At 40.2% G+C, this 27,606-nt stretch overlaps 1 protein-coding gene across 3 annotated transcripts in view; it reads right to left on the minus strand.

Moving 5' to 3' along the window:
• Nucleotides 1-27,606, minus strand: part of F13A1 (coagulation factor XIII A chain) — a 188,161-nt gene that overhangs the window by 154,917 nt on the left and 5,638 nt on the right. For all 3 annotated transcript variants that reach the window (XM_003806722.6, XM_063605135.1, XM_063605136.1), the window contains one exon: nucleotides 17,820-18,008. In XM_003806722.6, coding sequence (XP_003806770.1) covers nucleotides 17,820-18,008 — 189 coding nt within the window. The remainder of the gene's footprint in view (nucleotides 1-17,819; nucleotides 18,009-27,606) is intronic.

Here is a 27,606-nt window from a genome sequence, read left to right on the forward strand (position 1 = left end):
GCTAGAACTATGGGCAAATAATTCCAGGCAGAACTTGGCCTGTGGGTTGTCAGAGCCCCTATGTGACTAATGAAGCTGTCAGAATGGATGTAACAAGGAGACTGGGTATTTCTGTTGGGAGGTTCAGTGATGGTTGTCTTTGCCACCAGGAGACAAAAGACATGAGAGCAATGCCCTCCTATTTGATTTGGAAGCATTTTCTTTGTGCATGTGTAGATGTTTTTTAAAAAATAGACAATCACTTATGGGGAATCTATTGGGATAGAATGTGAAGTTTTGATCTATGTATACATTGTAGAAAGATTCAATCAGCTAATTCACATGTTTATTACCTTACATAGTTACCTTTCTTTTCTATGTACATGGAAAAAAGAAAGGTAACTGTGGTGAAGACATTAAAAATCTATTCTTTTAGCAATTTTGAAATATACAATACATTATTTTAAACTGTGGTCACCATGCCGTGCAGTAGATCACTAAAACTTATTCTTTCAGTCTAACTGAGACTTTGTATCCATTGATCAACATCTTCTCTTTCCTCATTCCTTGCCCCCAAGCCCCAGCCTCTGGTAAACACCTTTCTACTGTGTTTCTATGAGATTGACTTTTTCAGATTCCACATATAAGTGAGATCATACAGTATTCATCTTTCTGTGCCTGGCTTATTTCAGTTAGCATAGTGCTCTCCAGTTCTACCCTTGTTGAGAATGGCAGAATTTTCCTTCTTCTAAGGGCTGTATAGTACTCCATTGTGTCTATATACCACATTTTCTTTATCCATTGGTTAGGTTGCTTTCATATCTTGGTTATTGTGAGTGATGCTAAAATGAACATGAGACTACATACATCTTTTCAACATCCTGATTTCAATTTTCTTTAGATACATACCCAGAAGTGGGATTGCTGAATCACATTAGTTCTATTGCTAGTTTTGTGAGGAACTGCCACATGACTTTCCAAAACAGCTGCCTTAATTTACATTCCCACTAATAGTGTATAGGGTTCTCTATTCCCTGCATTCTTGCCAAGGCTTGTTATCATTCTCTTTGGTAGTAACCATTCTAACAGGTATGAGGTGGCACCTCATTGTGGTTTTAATTTGCGTTTCCCTGATGATTAGAGGTGTTGAGCATTCTTCCATAAGCCAATTGGCCATTTTGGTGTCTTCTTTTGAGAAATGTTTGCTCAGATCCTTTGCCCACAACCTGGGGTAAATCACTTAATCCCTGTGAACATTGGTTTCCATGTTTTTAATAAGTTTTATTTCTACCTTCCCTGCCTCCCAGTTTATTGTGAGAATAAAAAAGTGGTTTCCTATACATTATCTCCTTTAACCCATAAATGGCTGTTTAAAATAAATAGTATAGTCCTTATTTGCAGGTGAGGAAACAGTAATGTGATGGGGGGTGGGGTAAAGTGATTCTGTCACTGCTGTCCATGGTGGAGCTCGGGTTCTGACTGGGCTCTGCCTTGAGTCCAAGCCCCCTCTTTCCCCACCAAAAAGGGCTTCATTTAGCCCTTTTATCACATGAGCTGTCATCCCTGAGATGACCTACAAATGGCAGAGGGCCAGCCACTGGGGCATATTGTTAGTCCTCAGACCACAGTGTGTTACTTCACTACAGGTGAGTCCCATTTTACTATGCAAATACACGCACACACACATTTTACTACTTCTAGTTATAGAAGTAAACATAAGTTCCTTTGGGGGAAAAAAAGGAGGGGAAAAATCATACAAACTCATGCAGCATCCATTTATCCTATCATTTATTAGTGAGATTTTTTTTCCCCCTTGAGTTTCTTACTAATGTCCCTAACAAAATCTCGGTCCTCCAATGTATCTTCCACACTTCTGCTATAGTAATGTAAAAAGTAGAAAAAAATCAGATCTTAATACTCTACCTAAAATGCTACTACAGAGGCTTCTGGCTGTTTATAGAATTACATCTAAACTTCTTATCAAGTCATACAAAGACATCAGTGTGCTTCCAAAATGTCATGCTCCGCTGAACTTTTCTATTTTTTTTTTCTAGAATGTATACAATTTCCATTCCCCTGGGTCAATTTCTATTCATTTTTTGAGACCCGCCTCAAATAGCACTTTCTGGAGGATTCTTTCAACTATTCTTGCCATCAGTCACTCCCTCCAAAGTAGCTTCTAAGCATTTTGTTCAAAAGGCTGGCATTGAACACAGCCTTTCCTACTCAGACTGTCCCCTCTGGACAACAAATCCTCTGGAGGCAAGGGATGAACATATCTTACTACTCTAATCCCAATATTGTGCTTTGCACACACAAAGTATTAAGTAAGAGTTCAATAAGCACATTCAAAAAGAAAATAATAGGCTTTATGGTTAAAAGAAGCCAAATAAATATCTGAAAAATAAATATAAAACCATACTCTTAACAATTATTTTTGAAAAGTTACTAAATATGAATGCCAAATTAATAGTTATTTCAATGTTTGCACAAAATCTTAAATGTCAAAAAGAAAACATGGATATAAAGTTATCACAATGCATAGACTACAAATCTGTTCAAGTTCTGTCAGCCACCTGCCTCAGTGTTGTATGGAATAGAGGTAATATGCCTCTATAGTTCAGCATTTCCTGGAATGAGTTCTGCACTTTATTCAATGGTATTATAAAAATAAAAATGTGGTAGGGTAGTGTTTATAGTAGAACAATTTTGGGAATTATTGGGCTAAACAAGATTCATTTTTTGACTGCGTGTCTACTCACAGCCTTTTATATATTAATGTGCCTTGGGCCTCTATGAGAAGAGACACAAAACACAGCATGATCCAACTGTATTTGATGATGGAACTTTTTTTCCCCCAAGGAGAATCTCACATGACAGGTGTTCATAGAGAACACACTCTGGGAAACACTGTCCTACTTTCTTAGATGCCATTATTAGTCACTTCACAGAGACGCTTAAAAATAAACACTTTGATCATCAATGCAGAAACCCATAGGAGCAAAAATCTGAAATGACATTCTATATAAATGTTGCTTCAAAATGATGAAATAGGCTTATTTTCACCAAAATGCAGCACAAAATAGTTGAAAGAGTATAGGCTAAGAAATAGTTCTGTACACCTTACAAGCTATACAATTTGGGGCAAGACATTTCTCAATAGAGAAACTATGTTATGTATGTGAAAATCACACATCAGCATGATGATTTGACCTGGACTTTCTGAAACAAAATCCACAGGAAGACATAGTCTTAAAGGATATGGATGTTTTCAGATATAAGGGTACTCATCTGCCCCCCTAAGACCCTATAGCACCTGCTCACCACCTACATCTTTAAATAACTTGAGATTGTCAGGCATGAGGCTTAGTTCATACTTCTCCACCTACTGCAGTCATACGCTCCTTCACCTCTTTCTCGACAACCTTGGAAGATGAGGAATTTTCCTTCCTACTCAGCCCCTCACCCGTGCCCCTGTCCTCTATGCTTCTACCTCCTCCAGGATTCTCCTCCAGTCCCTCCTGAATCTTCAGAATTCTTCCTTGACTGATTCTTCCCTCTCTGCCTGCTACATGTTCCAGTCCCTCCAATCCTGAAACAAATACTGAAATCGAAACACCCCTCCTCTCACCCACATTCCTCTCTAGTTACCACCCAAATTTTCTTTTCCTCTCCTTCGAATTTCTTTAAAGATTCATCCAAATTGACTACACCCATTTCCTCACATCTCCTTGACTTTTAGACCATTAAAATTTGGAATCTCCCCGAGTTCAACCAGTGTCCCCCAACTGTTGACTCCAGTGGGAAGTTCCTATCTCACTGCATCTCCTAGTTATATTTAATAACGTTGGTCATGCTTTCCTCTTGAAACACACAACTCTCCTGGATTGAGTGACACTGCACCCCCCTTATTTTCCTTCTGTTTATCTGCTCATTTGGTCTTTGTCTCCTCCAGGGGCTCTAGTTTCTGGACTGATGCCTTAGAAGTTGTTTTCCCCAGGGCTTAAGCCTCAGTCCACTGCTGACTTGATTTACCTTTTTCTGAGTGAGCTTGCCCACGTGTGTGTGATATCCAAATTATCTCCTGTCCAACCCAAACCTCCTCCCAAAGCTTCAGACTCATATTATCTATTGGACAGGTTTACCTGAAAATCCCTCAAGTAATTCACACTCATCAGTTCAAACAGAAGCGCATTCATACCTCCACCATCTCCGTGGTGGAGGCTCCCTTGGTGGAGGTAGCAAGCATTATAAGTAGAAGAGGCTGCTTGGGTCCAAACTGAGGTCCCAGCACTTTCCAGGTGTGACCTGGGTAAATTACTTAATCCTTTCAACCATTATCTCATGGGAAAAATGGAGATGGCCATAGTCCAATGCCCAGAGGGCTGCTTGAACAATTAAATGGGAGGCACACAGCACTTCTGCACAGCACCAGTGCCAATGAGTTATCAATGAAGCTACTACCACCATTAGCATTTTCCACACTTGATTTTTTCCCTCTGGAATTCCAGGCATTCTTTATCTCATTTGGAAGTGCTAGCATCTGTCATCATAGTCACATAAGCCAGCCACCTGGAAGTCGACCTTGACCCTCCTCCCTTCCACCCCTCACAGACTCCCCAGCACAAGTCCTGCAGATTTTGCCTCCTAAATATTTCTCAAACCCTGTCACTCCTGTCCATGTCTACAAGTGCAGCCATAACCCCGGTTCTCATCCTCTCTTCCGATCATCTCCTCTCCTATCCTGAATTAACCTGATTCCCTGAAGTGGGCCAGAGCAAGCTATCTCAAATGAGAATCATCCATGTCACTCCCACCCTGAAAACATATCAGCATCCAACACCGCCACTGGCTTTCCATAAATGCTACTCAAGAACTAAGTGAAAGAAAGATATTAAAGTGTTGCTGATGACATTTCCATGTTTTATGGGGTTTGTGATGCAGAACATGTGCAGTTGACCCAGTCCTAGAAATGCTTGAGCAGGTGATGAACAACCTGCCTCAAGGCTGCCAGCATTAGGACAGCACTTTTATACTCACAGGATGGCCCAGCTAGGGGGGATGCCCAGCACACACGACTGCGGGTCCACCAGCACCCACTTTCAGCTCTGCCCCATCCCTCTCCTCTGAAGAGACTGGAAAAAGGGAATACTTTCACAGCTTGCCTTACAGCTAAGGGTAGCAAATGAAACATAAACGATTGCCAGAAGTGCCTGGGAAAGCTTTTGTTTTCCTGATAAGTGGGGTAGGGCTTGCTAATGCCATCCTTCTCCTCATCTTTCTGCTGTAACCAGAAATGTGAAGCTTGAATCTGTGAGGGCCATCATAGAATTGAGGGAAAGCTCAGGAGAATCTCCAAAGCGCTGACCTGGACACCCCCAGGTTCCTGTGGTTGAACTCCAGGGAGAAAGAAACTTGCTCACGGACCCTACTGTCACTTCGGAGGGCTCCTCAGGGAGTGAAACCTCTGCTGTTTTGAGGGGGAGAGCTGGTAAGAAATACAGCTTGGGATTTCTCCCTCAACTGGGTATCAAAAAAGCAGGGGCCCATGTCAAAGTAACAGCAAATTAACACCAGAAGCTGCTCCCAAGCTTTCACAGCCTCAGCCACAGGTTAGTAAAACCTGTGATTAGCACTCCCCTCCTTGCCTTTCATGATTTGTCGAGGCTGCAGGCTCAGAGGTGAGAGAGAGAGAAGGCCCTGCAGACTCCCAGGGCATTTTTCAGCCACACCCACCTCCTCAGATTCATTAACACCTCCCACCTAACACAGAGATAGCTGTGCTCTGCCAGCAACTAATGAACGCAGTTATCAAAGCACAAAGAACCCCTGCAGCACAGCTCATCAAGCCCTGGCCAGGTAAGGCAGTAGCTCTCCTGCTCACCTTCTCTACTCAGAGCCCAGCACACCATCCAAGAGCCCTATTTATTTAAATATTTAGAAAGAAAGAAGGAAGAAGGGAGGAAGGGAGGAAGGGAGGAAGGAAGGAATGGAGGGAGTGAGAGAGGGAGGGAGGGAGGGAGGGAAGGAAATTGGTTAGAAGGCAGAATCACATAAATAAATCCCATGACCTAGGTTCTGAGAACAGCAACATAGGGCAACTCCAGTGTACTAACATATCTCAGCTCATCTATACAGGCACAGGGAATGAGAGAGCAACCTCAGCAAAGAACTGAATGCAAATTGGAAGCAATTAAGTATAAAGTTATTTTTTCTGTATTTTAAATATAATAATAGCTTGCTTTATGAAACAGCTATGTTTTTACCTAGATAACAAACCTGCACATTTACCCCCGAACCTAAAAAAAAAATGTTTTTTTAAGTATATAGTGAGTGTGATGGTTAATACTGTCAACTTGATTGGATTGAAGGATACAAAGTATTAATCCTAGGTGTTGCCAGAAGAGATTAACATTTGAGTCAGTGTGCTGGGGAAGGCAGATCCACCCTCAATCTGGTGGGCACAAGCTAGTCAGCTTCCAGTGAATATAAAGCAGCAGAAAAACTCGAAAAGGAGACACGGGCCTAGCCTCCCAGCCTACATCTTTCTCCCATGCTGGATGCTTCCTGCCTTTGAACATCAGACTCCAAGTTCTTCAGTTTTGGGACTTGGACTGGCTCTCATTGCTCCTCAGCTTGCAGACAGCCTATTGTGGGACCTTGTGACCATATAAGTTAATACTTAAATAAACTCCCCTTTATATGTATATACACACAACACTCACACACACACACACATATATATATACACACACGTATACGTACAAACACACACACACACACACACACACACACACACATATATATCCTGTTAGGTCTGTCCCTCAAGAGAACACTGACTAATATAGTGAGTGAGAGTAAGTCAATCTTTGTTGGTAAGTCTCTTGTTATAAACACTCTTAAAGATGTACTGGTAGAGATTCTTTTTTTTTTTAGTCTTTTTTTTTTAAATTTATTTATTTATTATTATAATACTTTAAGTTTTAGGGTACATGTGCACAATGTGCAGGTTAGTTACATGTGTATACATGTGCCATGCTGGTGCGCTGCACCCACTAACTCGTCATCCAGCATTAGGTATATCTCCCAATGCTATCCCTTCCCCCTCCCCCAACCCCCCAACAGTCCCCAGAGTGTGATGTTCCCCTTCCTGTGTCCATGTGTTCTCATTGTTCAATTCCCACCTATGAGTGAGAATATGCGGTGTTTGGTTTTTTGTTCTTGCGATAGTTTACTGAGAATGATGATTTCCAATTCCATCCATGTCCCTACAAAGGACATGAACTCATCATTTTTTATGGCTGCATAGTATTCCATGGTGTATATGTGCCACATTTTCTTAATCCAGTCTATCATTGTTGGATATTTGGGTTGGTTCCAAGTCTTTGCTATTGTGAATAATGCCGCAATAAACATACGTGTGCATGTGTCTTTATAGCAGCATGATTTATAGTCCTTTGGGTATATACCCAGTAATGGGATGGCTGGGTCAAATGGTATTTCTAGTTCTAGATCCCTGAGGAATCGCCACACTGACTTCCACAATGGTTGAACTAGTTTACAGTCCCACCAACAGTGTAAAAGTGTTCCTATTTCTCCACATCCTCTCCAGCACCTGTTGTTTCCTGACTTTTTAATGATTGCCATTCTAACTGGTGTGAGATGGTATCTCATTGTGGTTTTGATTTGCATTTCTCTGATGGCCAGTGATGGTGAGCATTTTTTCATGTGTTTTTTGGCTGCATAAATGTCTTCTTTTGAGAAGTGTCTGTTCATGTCCTTTGCCCACTTTTTGATGGGGTTGTTTGTTTTTTTCTTGTAAATTTGTTTGAGTTCATTGTAGATTCTGGATATTAGCCCTTTGTCAGATGAGTAGGTTGTAAACATTTTCTCCCATTTTGTAGGTTGCCTGTTCACTCTGATGGTAGTTTCTTTTGCTGTGCAGAAGCTCTTGAGTTTAATTAGATCCCATTTGTCAATTTTGGCTCTTGTTGCCATTGCTTTTGGTGTTTTAGACATGAAGTCCTTGCCCATGCCTATGTCCTGAATGGTAATGCCTAGGTTTTCTTCTAGGGTTTTTATGGTTTTAGGTCTAACGTTTAAGTCTTTAATCCATCTTGAATTGATTTTTGTATAAGGTGTAAGGAAGGGATCCAGTTTCAGCTTTCTACATATGGCTAGCCAGTTTTCCCAGCACCATTTATTAAATAGGGAATCCTTTCCCCATTGCTTGTTTTTCTCAGGTTTGTCAAAGATCAGATAGTTGTAGATATGCGGCGTTATTTCTGAGGGCTCTGTTCTGTCCATTGATCTATATCTCTGTTTTGGTACCAGTACCATGCTGTTTTGGTTACTGTAGCCTTGTAGTATAGTTTGAAGTCAGGTAGTGTGATGCCTCCAGCTTTGTTCTTTTGGCTTAGGATTGACTTGGCAATGCGGGCTCTTTTTTGGGTCCATATGAACTTTAAAGTAGTTTTTTCCAATTCTGTGAAGAAAGGCATTGGTAGCTTGATGGGGATGGCATTGAATCTGTAAATTACCTTGGGCAGTATGGCCATTTTCACGATATTGATTCTTCCTACCCATGAGCATGGAATGTTCTTCCATTTGTTTGTATCCTCTTTTATTTCCTTGAGCTGTGGTTTGTAGTTCTCCTTGAAGAGTTCCTTCACATCCCTTGTAAGTTGGATTCCTAGGTATTTTATTCTCTTTGAAGCAATTGTGAATGGGAATTCACTCATGATTTGGCTCTCTGTTTGTCTGTTGTTGGTATATAAGAATGCTTGTGATTTTTGTACATTGATTTTGTATCCTGAGACTTTGCTGAAGTTGCTTATCAGCTTAAGGAGATTTTGGGCTGAGACAATGGGGTTTTCTAGATATACAATCATGTCGTCTGCAAACAGGGACAATTTGACTTCCTCTTTTCCTAATTGAATACCCTTTATTTCCTTCTCCTGCCTAATTGCCCTGGCCAGAACTTCCAACACTATGTTGAATAGCAGTGGTAAGAGAGGGCATCCCTATCTTGTGCCAGTTTTCAAAGGGAATGCTTCCAGTTTTTGCCCATTCAGTATGATATTGGCTGTGGGTTTGTCATAGATAGCTCTTATTATTTTGAGATACGTCCCATCAATACCTAATTTATTGAGAGTTTTTAGCATGAAGAGTTGCTGAATTTTGTCAAAGGCCTTTTCTGCATCTATTGAGATAATCATGTGGTTTTTGTCTTTGGCTCTGTTTACATGCTGGATTACATTTATTGATTTGCGTATATTGAACCAGCCTTGCATCCCAGGGATGAAGCCCACTTGATCATGGTGGATAAGCTTTTTGATGTGCTGCTGGATTCGGTTTGCCAGTATTTTATTGAGGATTTTTGCATCAATGTTCATCAAAGATATTGGTCTAAAATTCTCTTTTTTGGTTGTGTCTCTGCCCGGCTTTGGTATCAGGATGAGGCTGGCCTCATAAAATGAGTTAGGGAGGATTCCCTCTTTTTCTATTGATTGGAATAGTTTCAGAAGGAATGGTACCAGTTCCTCCTTGTACCTCTGGTAGAATTTGGCTGTGAATCCATCTGGTCCTGGACTCTTTTTGGTTGGTAAGTTATTGATTATTGCCACAATTTCAGATCCTGTTATTGGTCTATTCAGAGATTCAACTTCTTCCTGGTTTAGTCTTGGGAGAGTGTATGTGTCCAGAAATTTATCCATTTCTTCTAGATTTTCTAGTTTATTTGCATAGAGGTGTTTGTAGTATTCTCTGATGGTAGTTTGTATTTCTGTGGGATCAGTGCTGATATCCCCTTTATCATTTTTTATTGCGTCTATTTGATTCTTCTCTCTTGTTTTCTTTATTAGTCTTGCTAGCGGTCTATCAATTTTGTTGATCCTTTGAAAAAACCAGCTCCTGGATTCATTAATTTTTTGAAGGGTTTCTTGTGTCTCTATTTCCTTCAGTTCTGCTCTGATTTTAGTTATTTCTTGCCTTCTGCTAGCTTTTGAATGTGTTTGCTCTTGCTTTTCTAGTTCCTTTAATTGTGATGTTAGGGTGTCAATTTTGGATCTTTCCTGCTTTCTCTTGTGGGCATTTAGTGCTATAAATTTCCCTCTACACACTGCTTTGAATGCGTCCCAGAGATTCTGGTGTGTTGTGTCTTTGTTCTTGTTGGTTTCAAAGAACATCTTTTTTTCTGCCTTCATTTCGTTATGTACCCAGTAGTCATTCAGGAGCAGGTTGTTCAGTTTCCATGTAGTGGAGCCGTTTTGAGTGGGATTCTTAATCCTGAGTTCTAGTTTGATTGCACTGTGGTCTGAGAGATAGTTTGTTATAATTTCTGTTCTTTTACATTTGCTGAGGAGAGCTTTACTTCCAAGTATGTGGTCAATTTTGGAATAGGTGTGGTGTGGTGCTGAAAAAAATGTATATTCTGTTGATTTGGGGTGGAGAGTTCTGTAGATGTCTATTAGGTCCGCTTGGTGCAGAGCTGAGTTCAATTCCTGGGTATCCTTGTTGACTTTCTGTCTCATTGATCTGTCTAATGTTGACAGTGGGGTGTTAAAGCCTCCCATTATTAATGTGTGGGAGTCTAAGTCTCTTTGTAGGTCACTCAGGACTTGCTTTATGAGTCTGGGTGCTCCTGTATTGGGTGCATATATATTTAGGATAGTTAGCTCTTCTTGTTGAATTGATCCCTTTACCATTATGTAATGGCCTTCTTTGTCTCTTTTGATCTTTGTTGGTTTGAAGTCTGTTTTATCAGAGACTAGGATTGCAACCCCTGCCTTTTTTTGTTTTCCATTTGCTTGGTAGATCTTCCTCCATCCTTTTATTTTGAGCCTATGTGTGTCTCTGCAGGTGAGATGGGTTTCCTGAATACAGCACACTGATGGGTCTTGACTCTTTATCCAATTTGCCAGTCTGTGTCTTTTAATTGGAGCATTTAGTCCATTTACATTTAAAGTTAATATTGTTATGTGTGAATTTGATCCTGTCATTATGATGTTAGCTGGTTATTTTGCTTGTTAGTTGGTGCAGTTTCTTCCTAGCCTCGATGGTCTTTACATTTTGGCATGATTTTGCAGTGGCTGGTACCGGTTGTTCCTTTCCATGTTTAGCGCTTCCTTCAGGAGCTCTTTTAGGGCAGGCCTGGTGGTGACAGAATCTCTCAGCATTTGCTTGTCTGTAAAGTATTTTATTTCTCCTTCACTTATGAAGCTTAGTTTGGCTGGATATGAAATTCGGGGTTGAAAATTCTTTTCTTTAAGAATGTTGATCCTGTCATTATGATGTTAGCTGGTTATTTTGCTCGTTAGTTGATGCAGTTTCTTCCTAGCCTCGATGGTCTTTACATTTTGGCATGATTTTGCAGTGGCTGGTACCGGTTGTTCCTTTCCATGTTTAGCGCTTCCTTCAGGAGCTCTTTTAGGGCAGGCCTGGTGGTGACAGAATCTCTCAGCATTTGCTTGTCTGTAAAGTATTTTATTTCTCCTTCACTTATGAAGCTTAGTTTGGCTGGATATGAAATTCGGGGTTGAAAATTCTTTTCTTTAAGAATGTTGAATATTGGCCCCCACTCTCTTCTGGCTTGTAGAGTTTCTGCCGAGAGATCCGCTGTTAGTCTGATGGGCTTCCCTTTGAGGGTAACCCGACCTTTCTCTCTGGCTGCCCTTAACATTTTTTCCTTCATTTCAACTTTGGTGAATCTGACAATTATGTGTCTTGGAGTTGCTCTTCTCGAGGAGTATCTTTGTGGCATTCTCTGTATTTCCTGAATCTGAGCATTGGCCTGCCTTGCTAGATTGGAGAAGTTCTCCTGGACAATATCCCGCAGAGTGTTTTCCAACTTGGTTCCATTCTCCCCATCACTTTCAGGTACACCAGTCAGACGTAGATTTGGTCTTTTCACATAGTCCCATATTTCTTAGAGGCTTTGCTCGTTTCTTTTTATTCTTTTTTCTCTAAACTTCCCTTCTCCCTTCATTTCATTCATTTCATCTTCCATTGCTGATACGCTTTCTTCCAGTTGATCGCATTGGCTCCTGAGGCTTCTGCATTCTTCACGTAGTTCTCGAGCCTTGGTTTTCAGCTCCATCAGCTCCTTTAAGCACTTCTCTGTATTGGTTATTCTAGTTATACATTCTTCTAAATTTTTTTCAAAGTTTTCAACTTCTTTGCCTTTGGTTTGAATGTCCTCCCGTAGCTCAGAGTAATTTGATCATCTGAAGACTTCTTCTCTCAGCTTGTCAAAGTCATTCTCCGTCCAGCTTTGTTCCTTTGCTGGTGAGGAACTGTGTTCCTTTGGAGGAGGAGAGGCGCTCTGCTTTTTAGAGTTTCCAGTTTTTCTGCTCTGTTTTTTCCCCATCTTTGTGGTTTTATCTACTTTTGGTCTTTGATGATGGTGATGTACAGATGGGTTTTTGGTGTGGATGTCCTTTCAGTTTGTTAGTTTTCCTTCTAACAGACAGGACCCTCAGCTGCAGGTCTGTTGGAGTACCCGGCCGTGTGAGGTGTCAGTCTGCCCCTGCTGGGGGGTGCCTCCCAGTTTGGTTGCTCGGGGGTCAGGGGTCAGGGACCCACTTGAGGAGGCAGTCTGCCCATTCTCAGATCTCCAGCTGTGTGCTGGGAGAACCACTGCTCTCTTCAAAGCTGTCAGACAGGGACATTTAAGTCTGCAGAGGTTACTGCTGTCTTTTTGTTTGTCTGTGCCCTGCCCCCAGAGGTGGAGCCTACAGAGGCAGGCTGGCCTCCTTGAGCTGTGGTGGGCTCCACCCAGTTCGAGCTTCCAGGCTGCTTTGTTTCAGTAAGCAAGCCTGGGCAATCGTGGGTGCCCCTCCCCCAGCCTCGCTGCCGCCTTGCAGTTTGATCTCAGACTGCTGTGCTAGCAATCAGCGAGACTCCGTGGGCATAGGACCCTCCGATCCAGGTGCGGGATATAATCTCCTGATGCGCTGTTTTTTAAGCCCGTCGGAAAAGTGCAGTATTTGCGTGGGAGTGACCCGATTTTCCAGGTGCCGTCCGTCACCCCTTTCTTTGACTCGGAAAGGGAACTCCCTGACCCCTTGCACTTCCCGAGTGAGGCAATGCCTCGCCCTGCTTCGGCTCGCGCACAGTGCACGCACCCACTGACCTGTGCCCACTGTGTGGCACTCCCTAGTGAGATGAACCCCGTACCTCAGATGGAAATGCAGAAATCACTGTCTTCTGGGTTGCTCACGCTGGGAGCTGTAGACCTGAGCTGTTCCTATTCGGCCATCTTGGCTCCTCCCCCCGAGATTCTTTTAAGTGCCCTTTATTTTTAACAAAGTATTTATTCTCGTCTTTTTTTTTTAATTTATGTTCATTTTGGTTCACTTTTAATAGTAAATGATATCTCAAATGTTTAGATATTTAGCTGATTGTAAAACGTTAGCTAAAATGGATCTTCTCTTGAAACGGTGTTGCCAGATTTTTAAAAATGAATAGAAATTATATTCTTTCTCGTTTTTAAAGCATCATTTTTACCTTCTGAGTTTCTGGAAATTGAGGTGCACCTGTATATAGAAACCTTTGCACTTAATTTCATTTCTAGTTCACGTTCTATACTTGTCTCTTCTTATTATAGCAATTAGCTTTAAAATCTAATTTCCTTGGCTTTATTCAGTCCTATTGAAACAGGCACTGAATTTTAAGAGAATTATTTCCCCAGCAATGTTCTTTTTTCTTCCTTAGAACTATGGCAGCCATGAAGTTGAGGCTCTCATGTAACTTCCTGAATGACGTGAGATGCAGAAATGACTCTGATCAAGATAAATCCTCTACCATGGGTCCTTCAACGCCCCTCGAAGTGTGCTTAATTTCTACACTAAATAGTAGAGTGTGGAATTTTGTCACTTGCCTTTCTTGTATCTACAACAGGTTGGGCAATGAAACATCTTCAAATGTGTGTGACCTATAATAGAAAATCTTCAAATACATGTGGCCCTGTAATGGCCCACACATACTAGAATACAGCTTAACTCTGAACGCACACATCATGGGTTCTGAAAGGTTTAGAATACATGTTGGTTTAAAAATATACAGATTTTATCTCAAAAACAAATTAGCTATGCTTTTCCCCCTCTTTTATTGAGGGAACAAAAGTAATAGTATTTCTTGTGTAAAAAAGAAAAGAGGACTTAAAATGTTCACTGTAATGGATGCTGTGGTGGGCTGCCTGGACCTTTCCCATTGTTGGGAGTGTTGGTGGCTGACAATTCTCATTCATTTAGTTGCTTTCAGGGGTTGCCCTCAGCCACAGAGAACCAATTACACCAAGGCTACAACCCCAGTCAAGGTATAAAAGGTATAACAGTCCCATGCCCTTGGCTCAAGGCGAGACAACTCTGAAAATCCAACCCATAGCTAGAGTTCACCTTGAGATCCACAGGGGCCCTGTCTGCACTGCAGTTCAACTCCTCCCTCTGTCCAACACTGATTCCTCCACTCCCTTGCAGATGTTGATCCTGAGAGATCTCCCCAGTAAACTTTCTGCGCACAAGTCTTCTTCTCAGAGTTTATTTCCTAGTAACCCGATCTAAGACATTCATCTTACCAGTTTTTCTAAGACTTCCATTATCATAATTATTTTCTGAATGGCCTATGAGAGTGTTTCAAACCTCAGACAAGTCCAATTCAGAGTTGAAGCTTCCCTCTCCTCTTCTCCCCACCCTAAATATTTGGCTTTAAAGATGGAGATAAAACTTCCCTCATAATTGCAGCAGAACTGTGGTCCAGAGCTTCAAACGCGAATTTGTTGTCATGCACGGGATGTAATATGTTGTTAGGCAGGTGATTTTGTCATTGTGTGAACATCATAGAAACAAAGATGGTACAGCCCACTACACACCTAGGCTATATGGCAGAGCCTACTGCTGTTAGTTTACAGACTCATAGTGTGTTTTACTGTACTGAATACAGCACTGCAGGCAATTGTAACACAATGGTAAGTATTTATATATAAACATAGAAACATTTATATATAAACATAGAAAAAGTACAGTAAAAATACAATATAAAAAGTAAAAAATGGTACACCTGCATAGGACACTTACCATGAATGGAACGTGCAGGACCGGAAGTAGCCCTGGGTGAGTGGTGAGTGAATGCGAAGGCCTAGGTCATTACTGCATGCTACTGTAGACTTTATAAACACTACAAACTTAGGCTACAGTACATTTTAAAAAAATAAGTAATCTCACTATTCTATTATGATAGCTATGACATCACTATGTGACAGGAATTTTTCAGCTCCATCAGAATCTCATAAGATCACCTATGCATGATCTGTCATTGACTGAAATGTTGCTATGTGGCACATAACTGTACGTGGTTCTTGCTTTCTTCTACAGTGTCAGAGTTTCCAGTTTTTAGTTAAGTCTGTTAAATTTCCTCAAAAAATTGTCTTTTTTACATTAATACTCATTCCATCTGAGATTTACTACTGTATATGGGATAAGATGAGGGTCAATTTTTAAACTTTCTTCCAGTTGGAGAGTCAGTTATTTCTGCATCATTTATGTAAAAACAAACAAGCAAACAGATAAAATCTCATATGGTCTTCTTACTTCATGTAACCAAAAATCATATTAACTCATATACTGAAATCCATTTCTGGATTCTCTATTATGTCCTACTAAATATTTTTCATAGTATGTTCTGATAGGCTCTTCAGAAAGAAAATACTCTTACTTATTATTTCTTTGTATGATTTCCTTGGTTATCACCAGGTAATTATTATTTCAAATGAACTTTAAGATTATTTTATACAAGTCCAAAAAACCAAAACCAAAGCCAAAGACAACTCAAAACTCCACTGGGATTCTAATTGGAAATGCATTAAATTTACATATTAATTTTGGGAGGCTTTTAAAAATTGACAATCATAATTGTATATGTTTATGGGGTTTTGGGATGTGATGTTTTGATCAAAATATACATTGTGGATTGATTAATTCAAGCTAATTAACATATTCATTCCTTCACATACCATTTCTTTGTGGTGAGAATATTTAAAATCTACTCTTTTAGTAATTTGGAAATATACATTATTATTAACTATAGTCACCATGCTGTGGAATAGGTCACTAAAACTCATTCCTTCTATCTAACTGAAATTTTGTATTCTTTGACCAACCCCTTGGGAGACTAAAAATGTATACAGAAAGACTTCCCACTCAAGAACATGTTTGACTTTTCATTGGTTTCTCATGTTTTTTAGTAAGATTTAATAGCTGGTTTATATAGGTTGCGTGTTCAGGTTTTAGTCCTACATTTTATAGTTTTGGTCATGTGAAATTTTTTTATGTCTATTTCTGGGTGCTTAGTGCTGGAGAAGATAAAAGTTATTGATTTTTATATATTTATCTTCTATCTAGCCAACTTACAAAGTTTTATTAATACAGTGCTTTTTTCCCTTGAATCTGTTGGGTTTTCTACATACACAATCATAGTATTAGCAAATATATAGTTTTACTTCTTAGTTTCCAGCATTTATAGCAGATGTATCTCTTACATTGTTCATTTACTAAAACCTTTAAAGTAGTTCTTTTTAAAAAGGGAATGATGATAGCAGGCATTTCTTTCTAATTTCTGATTACAATGAAATTTGTTAACTTTTTTCCACTTAGATATCAAAAGTTGTTGTTTTGATGTAACAATGTTTTGATGTAATCAAAAACATTGAGGTGTTTTTTTTCTAAATTTTTCCCCTTAAACTCTTCCTAAAACTGGATGCTGAATTTTACCATGTACCTTTCTGTGACTACTGAATTGATTGCCTAATTTTTTCCTTTAATTTGTGCATAGGATTATATGGGCAGATTTCCTATGTTGTGCCACCCTTGCTTCGCTGTGCATGTATTTCCTTGATAATCTTATAAATTCCTATAGAAATGTTTACCAAAATGTGTCAAAAGTTAATAGCTATAACTTAATAAAAGGGTTCCATGATCAAATTAATTTAAGAAGCACCAGACCAAAGTTAAATGGTCCTTCCCCAAACCTTTGAAGCTAATGTGCATCGTTAATCTTCAAGAGGAGGTTAAAGGCTGGGCATGGTGTCTCATGCCTGCAATCCCAGCACTTTGGGAAGCTGAGGTGGGTGGACAACTTGAGGTCAGGAGTGCGAGACCAGCCTGGACAACATGGTGAAACTCTGCCTCTACCAAAAATACATAAAATTAGCTGGGCGTAGTGGTGTGCAACGGTGGTCCCAGCTACTCTGGAGGCTGAGGCACCAGAATCGCTTGAACCTAGGAGGAGGAGGTTGCAGTGAGCTGAGATCACACCACTGTTTCAGCCTGGGCAACAGAGCAAGACTCTGTCTCAAAAAAAAAAAAAAAAAAAAAAGGGTGATTAAAGTACAAAGTGTTTAGTGAAGTTTATTGGACTATATTTTTCACGGGCCATCCCATGGGACTAGATCAGAGCAGAATCAACTTTGGGAATGCATACTTGGATTGCATGCTAAGATTTACAAACATTTTCAGCACGAGACCAATTAAATCATGGAGATAAAAGTTAGAATCATAGGATGCCAAAACCATTTGTTTGAGGAAGAATAATTTAGTTAAGCAACACATTATACCAGTTTTACTTTTATTTATATGAGATTTTCTCCTTGGGTGGGCCCAAGTTATCAATATTTGGCACTATACAGACCAGTCTTAGAGCACAGGGTAATTCAGGGGCTGGATGTCATTCCAGCTCCTGCCACTGTTGACATATGACACTAGGAAATCACACAACTGTGCCTGTACCCACCTCTCTCTACAATGCAACCCATGGTGTCAAGACTGGGGCTTGCACATGGCACTCACCAATGACGTATTCCAGCCTGAAGAGATCCCTTCTGGGGTCATATGGACGACTGAAGTCAATCTGCACATAGAAAGACTGCCCTCTGCGGACAATCAGCTTGTTGTTTTCATACTTGTCGGTGTGGTGGTCCACCTTGTTAGTGTCCCATCTCTCCTTGAACAGGTGAACGCTCGTGACATTAAGAAACTCTATGAACAAGAAAAACAAGGGTTGAAGAAAATAATCAACTAACTTTAGTTTAAACACAAACTCAAAAACAAGATTATTTTCCCTGAAGAAGGCAGGTAGCAAGGTCTGCTGAATGAAACTCTGTAGGAGGCAGGGGTAGGGGAACACAGTCTCGAGAGTCAGCCTCTTGTGACATTCTTGTTTTTGAAGAGAGCTTTTTAAAGCTTTTTCCACCTTTGATCTCGTTTCAGACCACAAGGCACTCACTGTGGGATAGATGGATGCCCGTCTGGGAGATCCAAATACAGAGAAGCTAGGGCCAGAGTTGAAGTCTTCAGGTTCTCAGTCTCACGCTAGCTTTCGTTACGTTAGGAGCTTCCCATCATGTCACTGCCTCACTCTGTGACTAACCAGGCAGAAGCAGGGAATAGCCACTTCAATTTTCTTATCTTTCCAAAGGAAGGAATCAAATCTGACAAAGCCTCAAGGGGACATTCGAAGGACAAAGTTAGCCGTTAATCCAAAATTCTCCTTTTACCTCAAAAAGGGTCAAATGCCCCCTCCCTCTGTAATTCTAAAAGTAGATCTCATCCCTCAAATGCAGGAAAGAGAGGGAGCAGGTCTGGAGAAAGGACACTAACATTTCCGTGAGATAAGTGTGATTGTTTTCAGTGACACAGAAACTATCCTCAGCTTTCCTTAGCTACTAACGGGCCAGTTCAAAAGTCAAAACCTGGACTGTCTGATGCCAACATTCACAGGTTTTTCTTTTGATTTGTGGCATCAGGAGTGTAAATGTAAATCACATGTTTCTTAGTTGTCTAACTTTGTATGTGTGACGTAAATTCATTTCTTCATCATAGAATGGAGACACTAATATTCATTTCATAGCCTAACATGTTCCACGTCTTACAGGAATGTGACGGGAGACGGCATGAGATGACACGTATTCAGGCATTTAGCAAAAGGTCTGACACATGAAAGTCAGCTCTCTTCCTGCCCTTTTCCCCTTCCCCTCTATGAATGATGACTGAAAGTGGGGGTCATCCTAACTCCCTGTCCTCACTGTACTTTAGAAGATCTAGTCTAGAGACTGGTTTCTGCATGTGCATTTGGCATTGTAAAGAGTTATTGGGGAGAAGGTGGGGTGGGAGGGTAGAAGGGTCGGCAGGGGTGCCCTGGCCTCTTGCCCTCCCCCTCCCTGCCCCTGCCTGATGCATGATTTGCCCTCATGGCTACAATAAGCACCATGTGCGCAGAAAGCACAGCTGCTGAGCTTGTACCCATGCCGGGGCATCTCCTGCCATAGTCGAATGGCTTCCTTTACCTCCACACATAAATCCTGTGCAGGATGCCTGGTCCCTTTGGACCCCATTGTGTTCCATAGTCAAAACCAAGAAGTTGGGCTCTTTAAGATCCTCTTCAGTCCTAAAGTCCAGAAGTCCCTGAAACACTGCTGAGCAATTCAAAGTTCAGGCAATCCTGAGTTTGAATCTCAGGTCTCAAAATGACTGCGTTAAGGTACTTTACCTTTCAGAATCTGAATTTTCTTATTTTAAAATGAGGATACTAATACCCTGAGGTCTATGAAGGCTCAATGAGATAACGGTGCAGTGGGTCTGGCACTATGCCTGGCACATAGTGGGTCCTAGGCTTACTGTGGCTCACTGCCCCTAAACTGTGACAGCCGTTTCACAGGGCGTGGTGCTCCCCGGGTTACCCTGACTGCAGCATTACGGCAAGCAGAAAGTGCAGGATGCAGTTTTATTTTTACCTCTTCTCAGAACCCTGTTGTATACATGTTCCCCTGAAGGGCACTTTCTTTCCATTATGCTGTGAGCTAAAGATGTTTAATTCTCTAGACCTCTCTATTCCAAGCTGCCTTTCTCCTAAGGCCTCTGGTCTTATTAAGGCCACAATCCCCAGTGATAAACCAGCCCAAGAATGAGCTGGAGAAGCACAAATGTTCCTGTTGAAAAGGAGCTTAGCAGTCAACTCCTCTGGTCCTCTTTCTTAGCACAGGGGCTTTAAACATTTTTTTAAAAAAATAGCTAAAAACCAAAGTCCTTAGAAATGGGTTTCATCAGTTCTCCGTTTACCAGCACCAATGGAAGGAATATACTGATATTACATCCTTACAGAATCTCACAGAACAGCAACAGCATTTTCTCAGCCATCTGGTAGAACTACTATACCCTGCATGAAACATTTTCATGAGAGCCCTACTACTTGGGCTTCTAGCTTCCATTTGAACAGGGAACTCATTTTTGCATAGGGCAAACAGTCCATTTTTAAACAACTCTAATTATTTGAAAACTTCTCTTAAGATAAACTGACATCTGCTTCCTTGTAATTTTTCTAACCATGGGTCCTCGTTCTGACTTCTAAATATAGAATAAGTCCTCTTATTCATTTTAGCTGGCACTCTCTAGGTATTTAAAGACTGCTCATAGGGTTTTTTTTTTTTTTCTGAGTAAAACATTCTTCATTTATTTAACTGTTTGTTTGTTTGAGACAGAGTCTTGCTCCGTTACCCAGACTGGAGTGCAGTGGCGCGATCTCGGCTCACTGCAACCTCTGCCTCCTGGGTTCAAGCAATCCTCCCCGCCTCATCCTCCTGAGTAGCTGGGATTGCAGGAACTCACCACCATGCCCCGCTAATTTTTGTATTTTTAAAAAATTTAATAGAGACGGGGTTTCACCATGTTGGCCAGGCTGGTCTTGAACTCCTGACCTCAGGTGATCCGCCGGCTTGGCTTTCCAAAGTGCTAAGATTATAGGCGTGAGCCATCGCATCCAGCCTATTTAACTGTTTTTAAGAAGTTATTTCTAGAACTTTTATCCAACGCTCTGTTTTGGAATATTTTCCATTTTGTCAATTTCTCTTTTGAAGTGTTATTTTCTGGAATTAAGTACATTACTCTAGTTGTGGTTTTTCTGTAAAAAAAAAAAAAATGAGACCATTACATCTTTTAAAATAAATAGTCTACTATTTCAGCTCAAGATATTGTCAGTGTCTTGGATACTCTTAACTCACTGTTGATTCATATTATGCATCTGATAAAGCAAAACCCTTAAAACACATTCTTTTTTTTTTTTTTTTTTTTTTGAGACGGAGTCCTGCTCTGTTGCTCAGGCTGGAGTTCAGTGGTGCAATTTCGGCTCACTGCAACTTCTGCCTCCCGGGTTCAAGCCATTCTCATGTCTCAGCCTCTCAAGTTGCTGAGACTACAGGCTCACACCACCATGCCTGGCTAATTTTTTTGTTTTTGTTTTTGTTTTAGTAGAGATGGGGTTTCACTATATTGATCAGGCTGGTCTTGAACTCCCGACCTCAGGTAATCCCCCCGCCTCAGCCTCCCTTAAAACACATTCTAATGTTATTTCTAGCAACAATGGATCAAAATTCAGTTGAGGCCCCTACAAGTCACCCACTCATGTTTCTATTTGGCTATATTTATTTGTGCAATTGTTTTCTTCTGTTTAGTTCGATATTAAGACTTTGCATGGGTTAAATTTCTTCTTATTGAATTTGGCTCACTGTCCCATGCTCTTAAGATCATTTTAACCCGTAAGTATGCATTTAATATATTTAATATTCTCCCTAGCTTCTTGTCCTCTGGGAATGTTATAAGTGCGCTATTTTATGTTGCCACTCAAGACATGGGTATAAATGTTGATTAGGCAACTGTCTAATAACTACTAAGTAAACGCACAGCAGTAGATGCTAAAATGTGGACAGATAATTACGACACAGTGTCAGACATCTCTAACAAAGGAAGTAAAGAGAACTGAGGGGAGTATCAGGGAGGAGCCCCTAACCCACATTTAGGGGGTGGAAAATAAGGAATTTCTCTGAAGGAAGGGAGACATAAGCAGTGAGCAAAAGAGGAGTCAGGTGTCCATGTGGAAAGGGAGGTGGAGAGGAATGCTTCAGGCGGAGAAAGAAGGATAGGTGAAGACTGAGGCAAGAGAGTGCGTAGTTGCTTAAGAAATTGAAAGATGATGGTTGGCTGAAAGGTACTAGTGGGAGCCACGGTGGAAGAGTAAGGAGGAGCCCGCTCATCACACGAGCCTTGGAGACCATGCGAAGGAGTTTGGGTTTTAATTGCATGGTGGATCCAGTGAAGAATCTGAAACAGCAAACTGACATGATTAGATTTATATATATATAGAAACTGCTTCTGGTGGCAGAGTGGAAAAGGGGTTGGAAGGGGCAATGCTGGAAGCTGAACCCAGTTAAGAAGCTGTTGCAGTGTTCTGGGTGAGGGGCCACGTGAGTTTAGCCTGCATGTAGGGGTTCAAGGCACTGCTCCTCTGGTACTCCTGGATTTGCCTTCTCTATTCCTACCCTCCCTCCCTGCATGATAATGTGTCCCTGAAATGAGTCCTGCCTTGGCTTCCCAAGCAGCTCTACCTACAAGGCAAAGTAAGGCTGGAGAGGGAGAAATATTCAAGTATTTCTTTGGTATCATTGGTATGTCTCATCCACCCTAGTTCTCATTGCAAATGAAAACCTGGCTTTCCAGCTTTACATCCTAGCCTAGTGTACCTGGTTAATGTCTAGTGAGACTGGTTAGAGTCAGTCCATCATGGCATAGTGCTAGTTTTATGGGATATTGACAGGTATTGGAAGAATTAGAGCTCCATGGTTAAACCGGCGTGGAAAATGCTGGCCTAACCAAAGCTGATCAGGATTCTTTACTGAAGCATTCATGTGAGACTTTAATATGCTGATGTACACCACAGATATCCCAGAGGGGCAATGGTTTCCAAACGTAAATGACTATGGAAACTTTCTTCTTTGGAGATCTGCATTTTTCAGAATATGTTTTTGGAAATGCTTCACTACTTACTAATTGCGCAGCCTCAGAAAAGTTATTTAATCTCTCTGAGCCTCAGTTTTCTTATCTTTAATATGGGAATGAAGTACCTATCTTATAGAGTGGCTGACACCAAGTACATTCTTAATAAATGTTTATTATTGTTGTTGTTGTTATTATCATTAAGAGAAGTAGAAGAGCATAGTAAGAGCATAGACTGTGGAGCTAGGCTGCCTGAACCCAAATCCCAACTCTCACGTACTGTCTTTGTGACCTTGGCAAGTTACATAAATGTCCTGTGCCTCAGTTTTCTCATCTGCAAAATGAAGTTGGTGTGAGGATTAAATGAGAAAATGCACCGAGTGCTCTATCCTAGGGCCTGGTACATGGTAAATGCTCAGAAATTGATGGCAATAATAATCATAATAGCACTGAGCATTTGGATGGGCCCTTAGGACCAATCATTAAGTAGTCAGGTATCTGAGAAGGCATGGTGCGAGGCTGGAATCTGAGCAATGGAAGTCACAAGGTAAAGAAGGTCCCTGGGAAGCTTTTTAGCAGTGGCCTTCCAGCCTTCCCAGGGAAGCATGCCATTTTATACTCCTTGTCTTCTGAGCAGACAGGCTTGCTTTGAATTTCCACAGGTAAATAGAAAGCATTTCTCCTCTTGATTCGCAGGAAACATCTGTCTTTTTTTTAAAAAAAAAGTATCATCATCTCTTTGTATTATCTTTATATAGGTGATTTTTTAGCCATGGGATTGTAATCCCCTTGAAGACTGGACCATGTCTTAATTATCTTGCTATAGTGCCTGGGGCAGTGTGCAGAAATGCCACAGCAAATATGTCTCCTTTCACCTGAACACCTTTTACGTGAAAATTCGGAGCGTAGAGTTGATCATTCATTTCAAAATAAATTATCTCATTTACTGTAGGATTAACCATAGGTGTCCTTTAAGTGTCATTTACCATTTTATTCTCAAAATATGCTAGTTTCAGGACATATATATAGTTGAAGGTATGATGTGGGAATTCATAACATAAGACCTCCAGATAAGCAGTTTTGTTTCACATTGGAATAAAATACTGTCTTTCTAGCCTGCTTATATGTTGATAACGAAGGGTGAGAAAGAGGGTGCTGATTAATGCCTTTGAGAATAGAAAACCTAAGTCAAAAAAAAAAAGACAAAACCCCAGCTCATGGGTTTATAGTTTTTCCATAGTGTAAACAAACATATATATATCATGAATATATATGTTTATATATAATATATAAAAACATATATTGTTTATATATAATATATAAAAACATATATTGTTTATATATTATATATTGTTCATATAAATTATATATATTACATATGTTTATATTATATAATGGATATAAACAAATAATATATTACAAATATATATTATTTATATATTATATATTCTTTATATCTTTATTATATACTGTTTATATATAATAGATATAAGCAAACTGTATATTTGTTTATATATTTGTTTTCACTATGAAAAAACTATAAACCCATGAGTTTGGTTTTTAAAAATATATTGTTTACATATATAATATATACTTTTTATATATTATTTACATATATAATATATTGTTTACATATTATAAACAATATATTTATATATGATATGTGTATATATATTATATATAAGCAAACTTTTTATATATATATAAAGTTACATATATATAAAGTTATACATATAAAACAAAATTTATTTCATTGCCCATGAGTCAGCCACCCACAGGTCAACCAAGTATTTGGTTCTTATGACAGCTGATAATATCAATTGTTTTAAATTATATCATCTATATTGGTATACTTTTGACATTTAATTCTAAGCATGATGTTTTTTAACATGTTACTTTTTCTAAGTGATCTTTTGATTCTCTGTTGCAATATCACTTTAACAAGCCAATGCCTCAGGAAAAACATAAAATCACAGTGGTACTATAAGTGGGGAGAAACTAAGGCAGTGATAAGTAAAACTTTCCTGTATAATCTCTTAAAAGTCCGTCTTGGGGGCCGGGCGTGGTGGCTCATGCCTGTAATTCCAGTACTTTGGAAGGCTGAGGGGGGCGGATCACGAGGTCAAGAGATGGAGACCATCTTGGCCAATATGGTGAAACCCAGTCTCTACTAAAAAAAAAAAAAAAAAGAAAAGTTAGCCGGGTGTGGCGGCGCACGCCTGTTGTCCCAGCTACTCAGGAGACAGGCAGGAGAACCGCTTGAACCCGGGAGGTGGAGCTTGCAGTGAGCCGAGATCGCACCACTGCACTCCAGCCTGGCGACAGAGCCGGACTCCGTCTCAAAACAAAAACAAAAAAAGTCTGTCTTAAAATGATTTAAACAAAGAAAGACATTTCATAAAAAAATAAAACAAAACTTGGCTAAGAAGGGGAAGATTAAAAGCTACACAGAGAGGTTGAGAGTTTAAAGAAATAATGTTCCAGACTGTAGTCAAATGGAAAACACATGAGGAAGCTTAATGGGTTGTCCAAAGTATTGGGGATAGAGGTGAGGTCCCCAATACCACTGATCAAACAAAATTTATTTCATTGCTCATGAGTCAGCCACACACAGGTCAACCAAGTATTTGGTTCTTATAACAGCTGATAGTATCAAAGACTCTGAAGATGACTGTATAAAATATGAACATAGACATAAAAATATCATTGTTCATTCCATTGTCCATTTTGCCTAGGAAATGTCCCTTGCCATGGAGTGTGTTCCAGCAAGCATCGATTAATCTAGCATATTGATTTTTGCTTTGTTTACTGGGTTAACAAGGCAGTTTAGATGGAAAAAGTCTTATCATCATCCAGGCTCCGTTTGCCACAAACAGGAAATGAATTTGCTTCCCCTGTCCAAGCCTGGTTCCTGGCAAAATGGAACAACTCATTGCTAAGCCGCCTTTTTTTTTTTTTTTTTAAATACTGTAGCTAGAAACTTGGCAGCTCGCTCTTTCAAAGTGACAGCTTTCAAACTGTCTACCTAACACAATTTAGCCTAATTCCAAACATATCGGAAAATGGACTGTTAAAGAAAAGAAAAAAATCTCCGGAGGAGCAACTGCCTCCCTGTCCTCCTACTTTTTCTCTAATATGAACAAAATGTAAATTATTGTCTCCCTAGGTTGTAAAATATTCTTCAGAGAATGATTATACCTGTCACAGATGGGATCTTGAAATAAGTTAAATGTTTAGGTTTATATACTAGGAATTCCCTAGTGAACTGAATTCTCCATGCAATTTTTGGTAATATTATTATTGAACTATAAGCATAAATGCTATCCATGAGAAACTGGTTTATTTATTTAAAAAAAAAACAGGAAAAATAACTCTTTCTCACATTTCTTTTGGGTACCCAGAATTTTAACATGTCCTTAATTAGAATGATTAAAAGCATTTTCTTAAGTGGCTTAATTTATAAAGTGTTGTTATTAATACATCCTGGAACCTATAATGTTGAAGGATTGCTCAGGTGCTCAGAGGAAGCTGGAACAAGAGAAATGAGCCCCATACCTCCAGGGGCTAAAATCCTTCTGGTCTATTCCTCTTCTAGCCTGGAGTATCTCTACAGCTTCCAAACTATCTCCTGTTCTCCATTTTCTCCTTACACTTTTTTTTTTTTTTTTTTTTGAAACGGAGTCTTGGTCTTGTCGCCCAGGCTGGAGTGCAATGGCACAATCTCGGCTCACTGCAAACTCCACCTCCCAGGTTCAAGCGATTCTCCTGCCTCAGCCTCCAGAGTAGCTGGGATTACAGGTGCCCACCACCACACCAGGCTAATTTTTGTATTTTTAGTAGAGACAGGGTTTCACCATGTTGGCCAGGCTGGTCTCGAACTCCTGATCTGGTGATCTGCCCACCTCGGCCTCCCAAAGTGCTGGGGTTACAGGCATGAGCCACCGTGCCCAGCCCTCCCTACCACTTTGTAAAGCATAATTCTGATTATGTATTTCTGCTAATTAGAATCCTTCTCAAGTCCCCCATTATCTGCAGGAGGAAAGCAAGATCCCCAAGGCCTGGTATGGTGTGATGCCTGCCATCTTTTCCCAGGCTTATATCTTCTCTTTCATCTTTTAGTCCCTCCTCACTTGCAATATACTGTTCCCTCTACTGCAAACACTTTTCCATGCGCTTGCCTGTCAGGAACACTCATACTCATCCTCTAAGTCTCGGCTCCAATATCTTTGCATCAGGAAGCCGTCCTCATCCTCTTCCCCACTCCACCACACCACTAGACATTGATTTCTGTTATTTCACTGCAATTTGCATAAATCACAGTCACAGTCTTTATTACACTGAATTGCAATGATCTTTTATTTATTTTGTCTTCTACACTGAGAGTTTCTTGAGGCCAGGGACCAACTTACTCAACTTCATGTCCCAAGGGACAGCCTGGAGCAGCTCCTGACACATATGTGAAAACCAGTGTATATTTTTCCAGGAACTGAATGAAAGGAGGAACTGCTGCTGGACAATAGCATTTCTCAGTCATACACTGAATGCCTCTTAGTCTCTCAGTAACCTTCAATCCAGAGAGGTTTACTCTGCACAAAGAGGAGGTTTATCATTAATTGGTTGATTTAATTCTGACAAGGAGTGGTGGGATGGAGGAGATTCTTAGAAAGGTATAAGAGCCCATTAGCCTGAAAAACTACTAGAACCCAGTTTTTAAATAGGGCCAGGCTTGCTTTCCAGTTTTAATTCAATACAATAGAACTGTCAAATGATTCCAATTACTGCTACAAATGGTCGCCTATTGTTAACAATATAG

This window comes from Pan paniscus, chromosome 5 (genome assembly GCF_029289425.2).
Source record: "Pan paniscus chromosome 5, NHGRI_mPanPan1-v2.0_pri, whole genome shotgun sequence".
NCBI classification, from domain to species: Eukaryota; Metazoa; Chordata; class Mammalia; order Primates; family Hominidae; genus Pan; species Pan paniscus.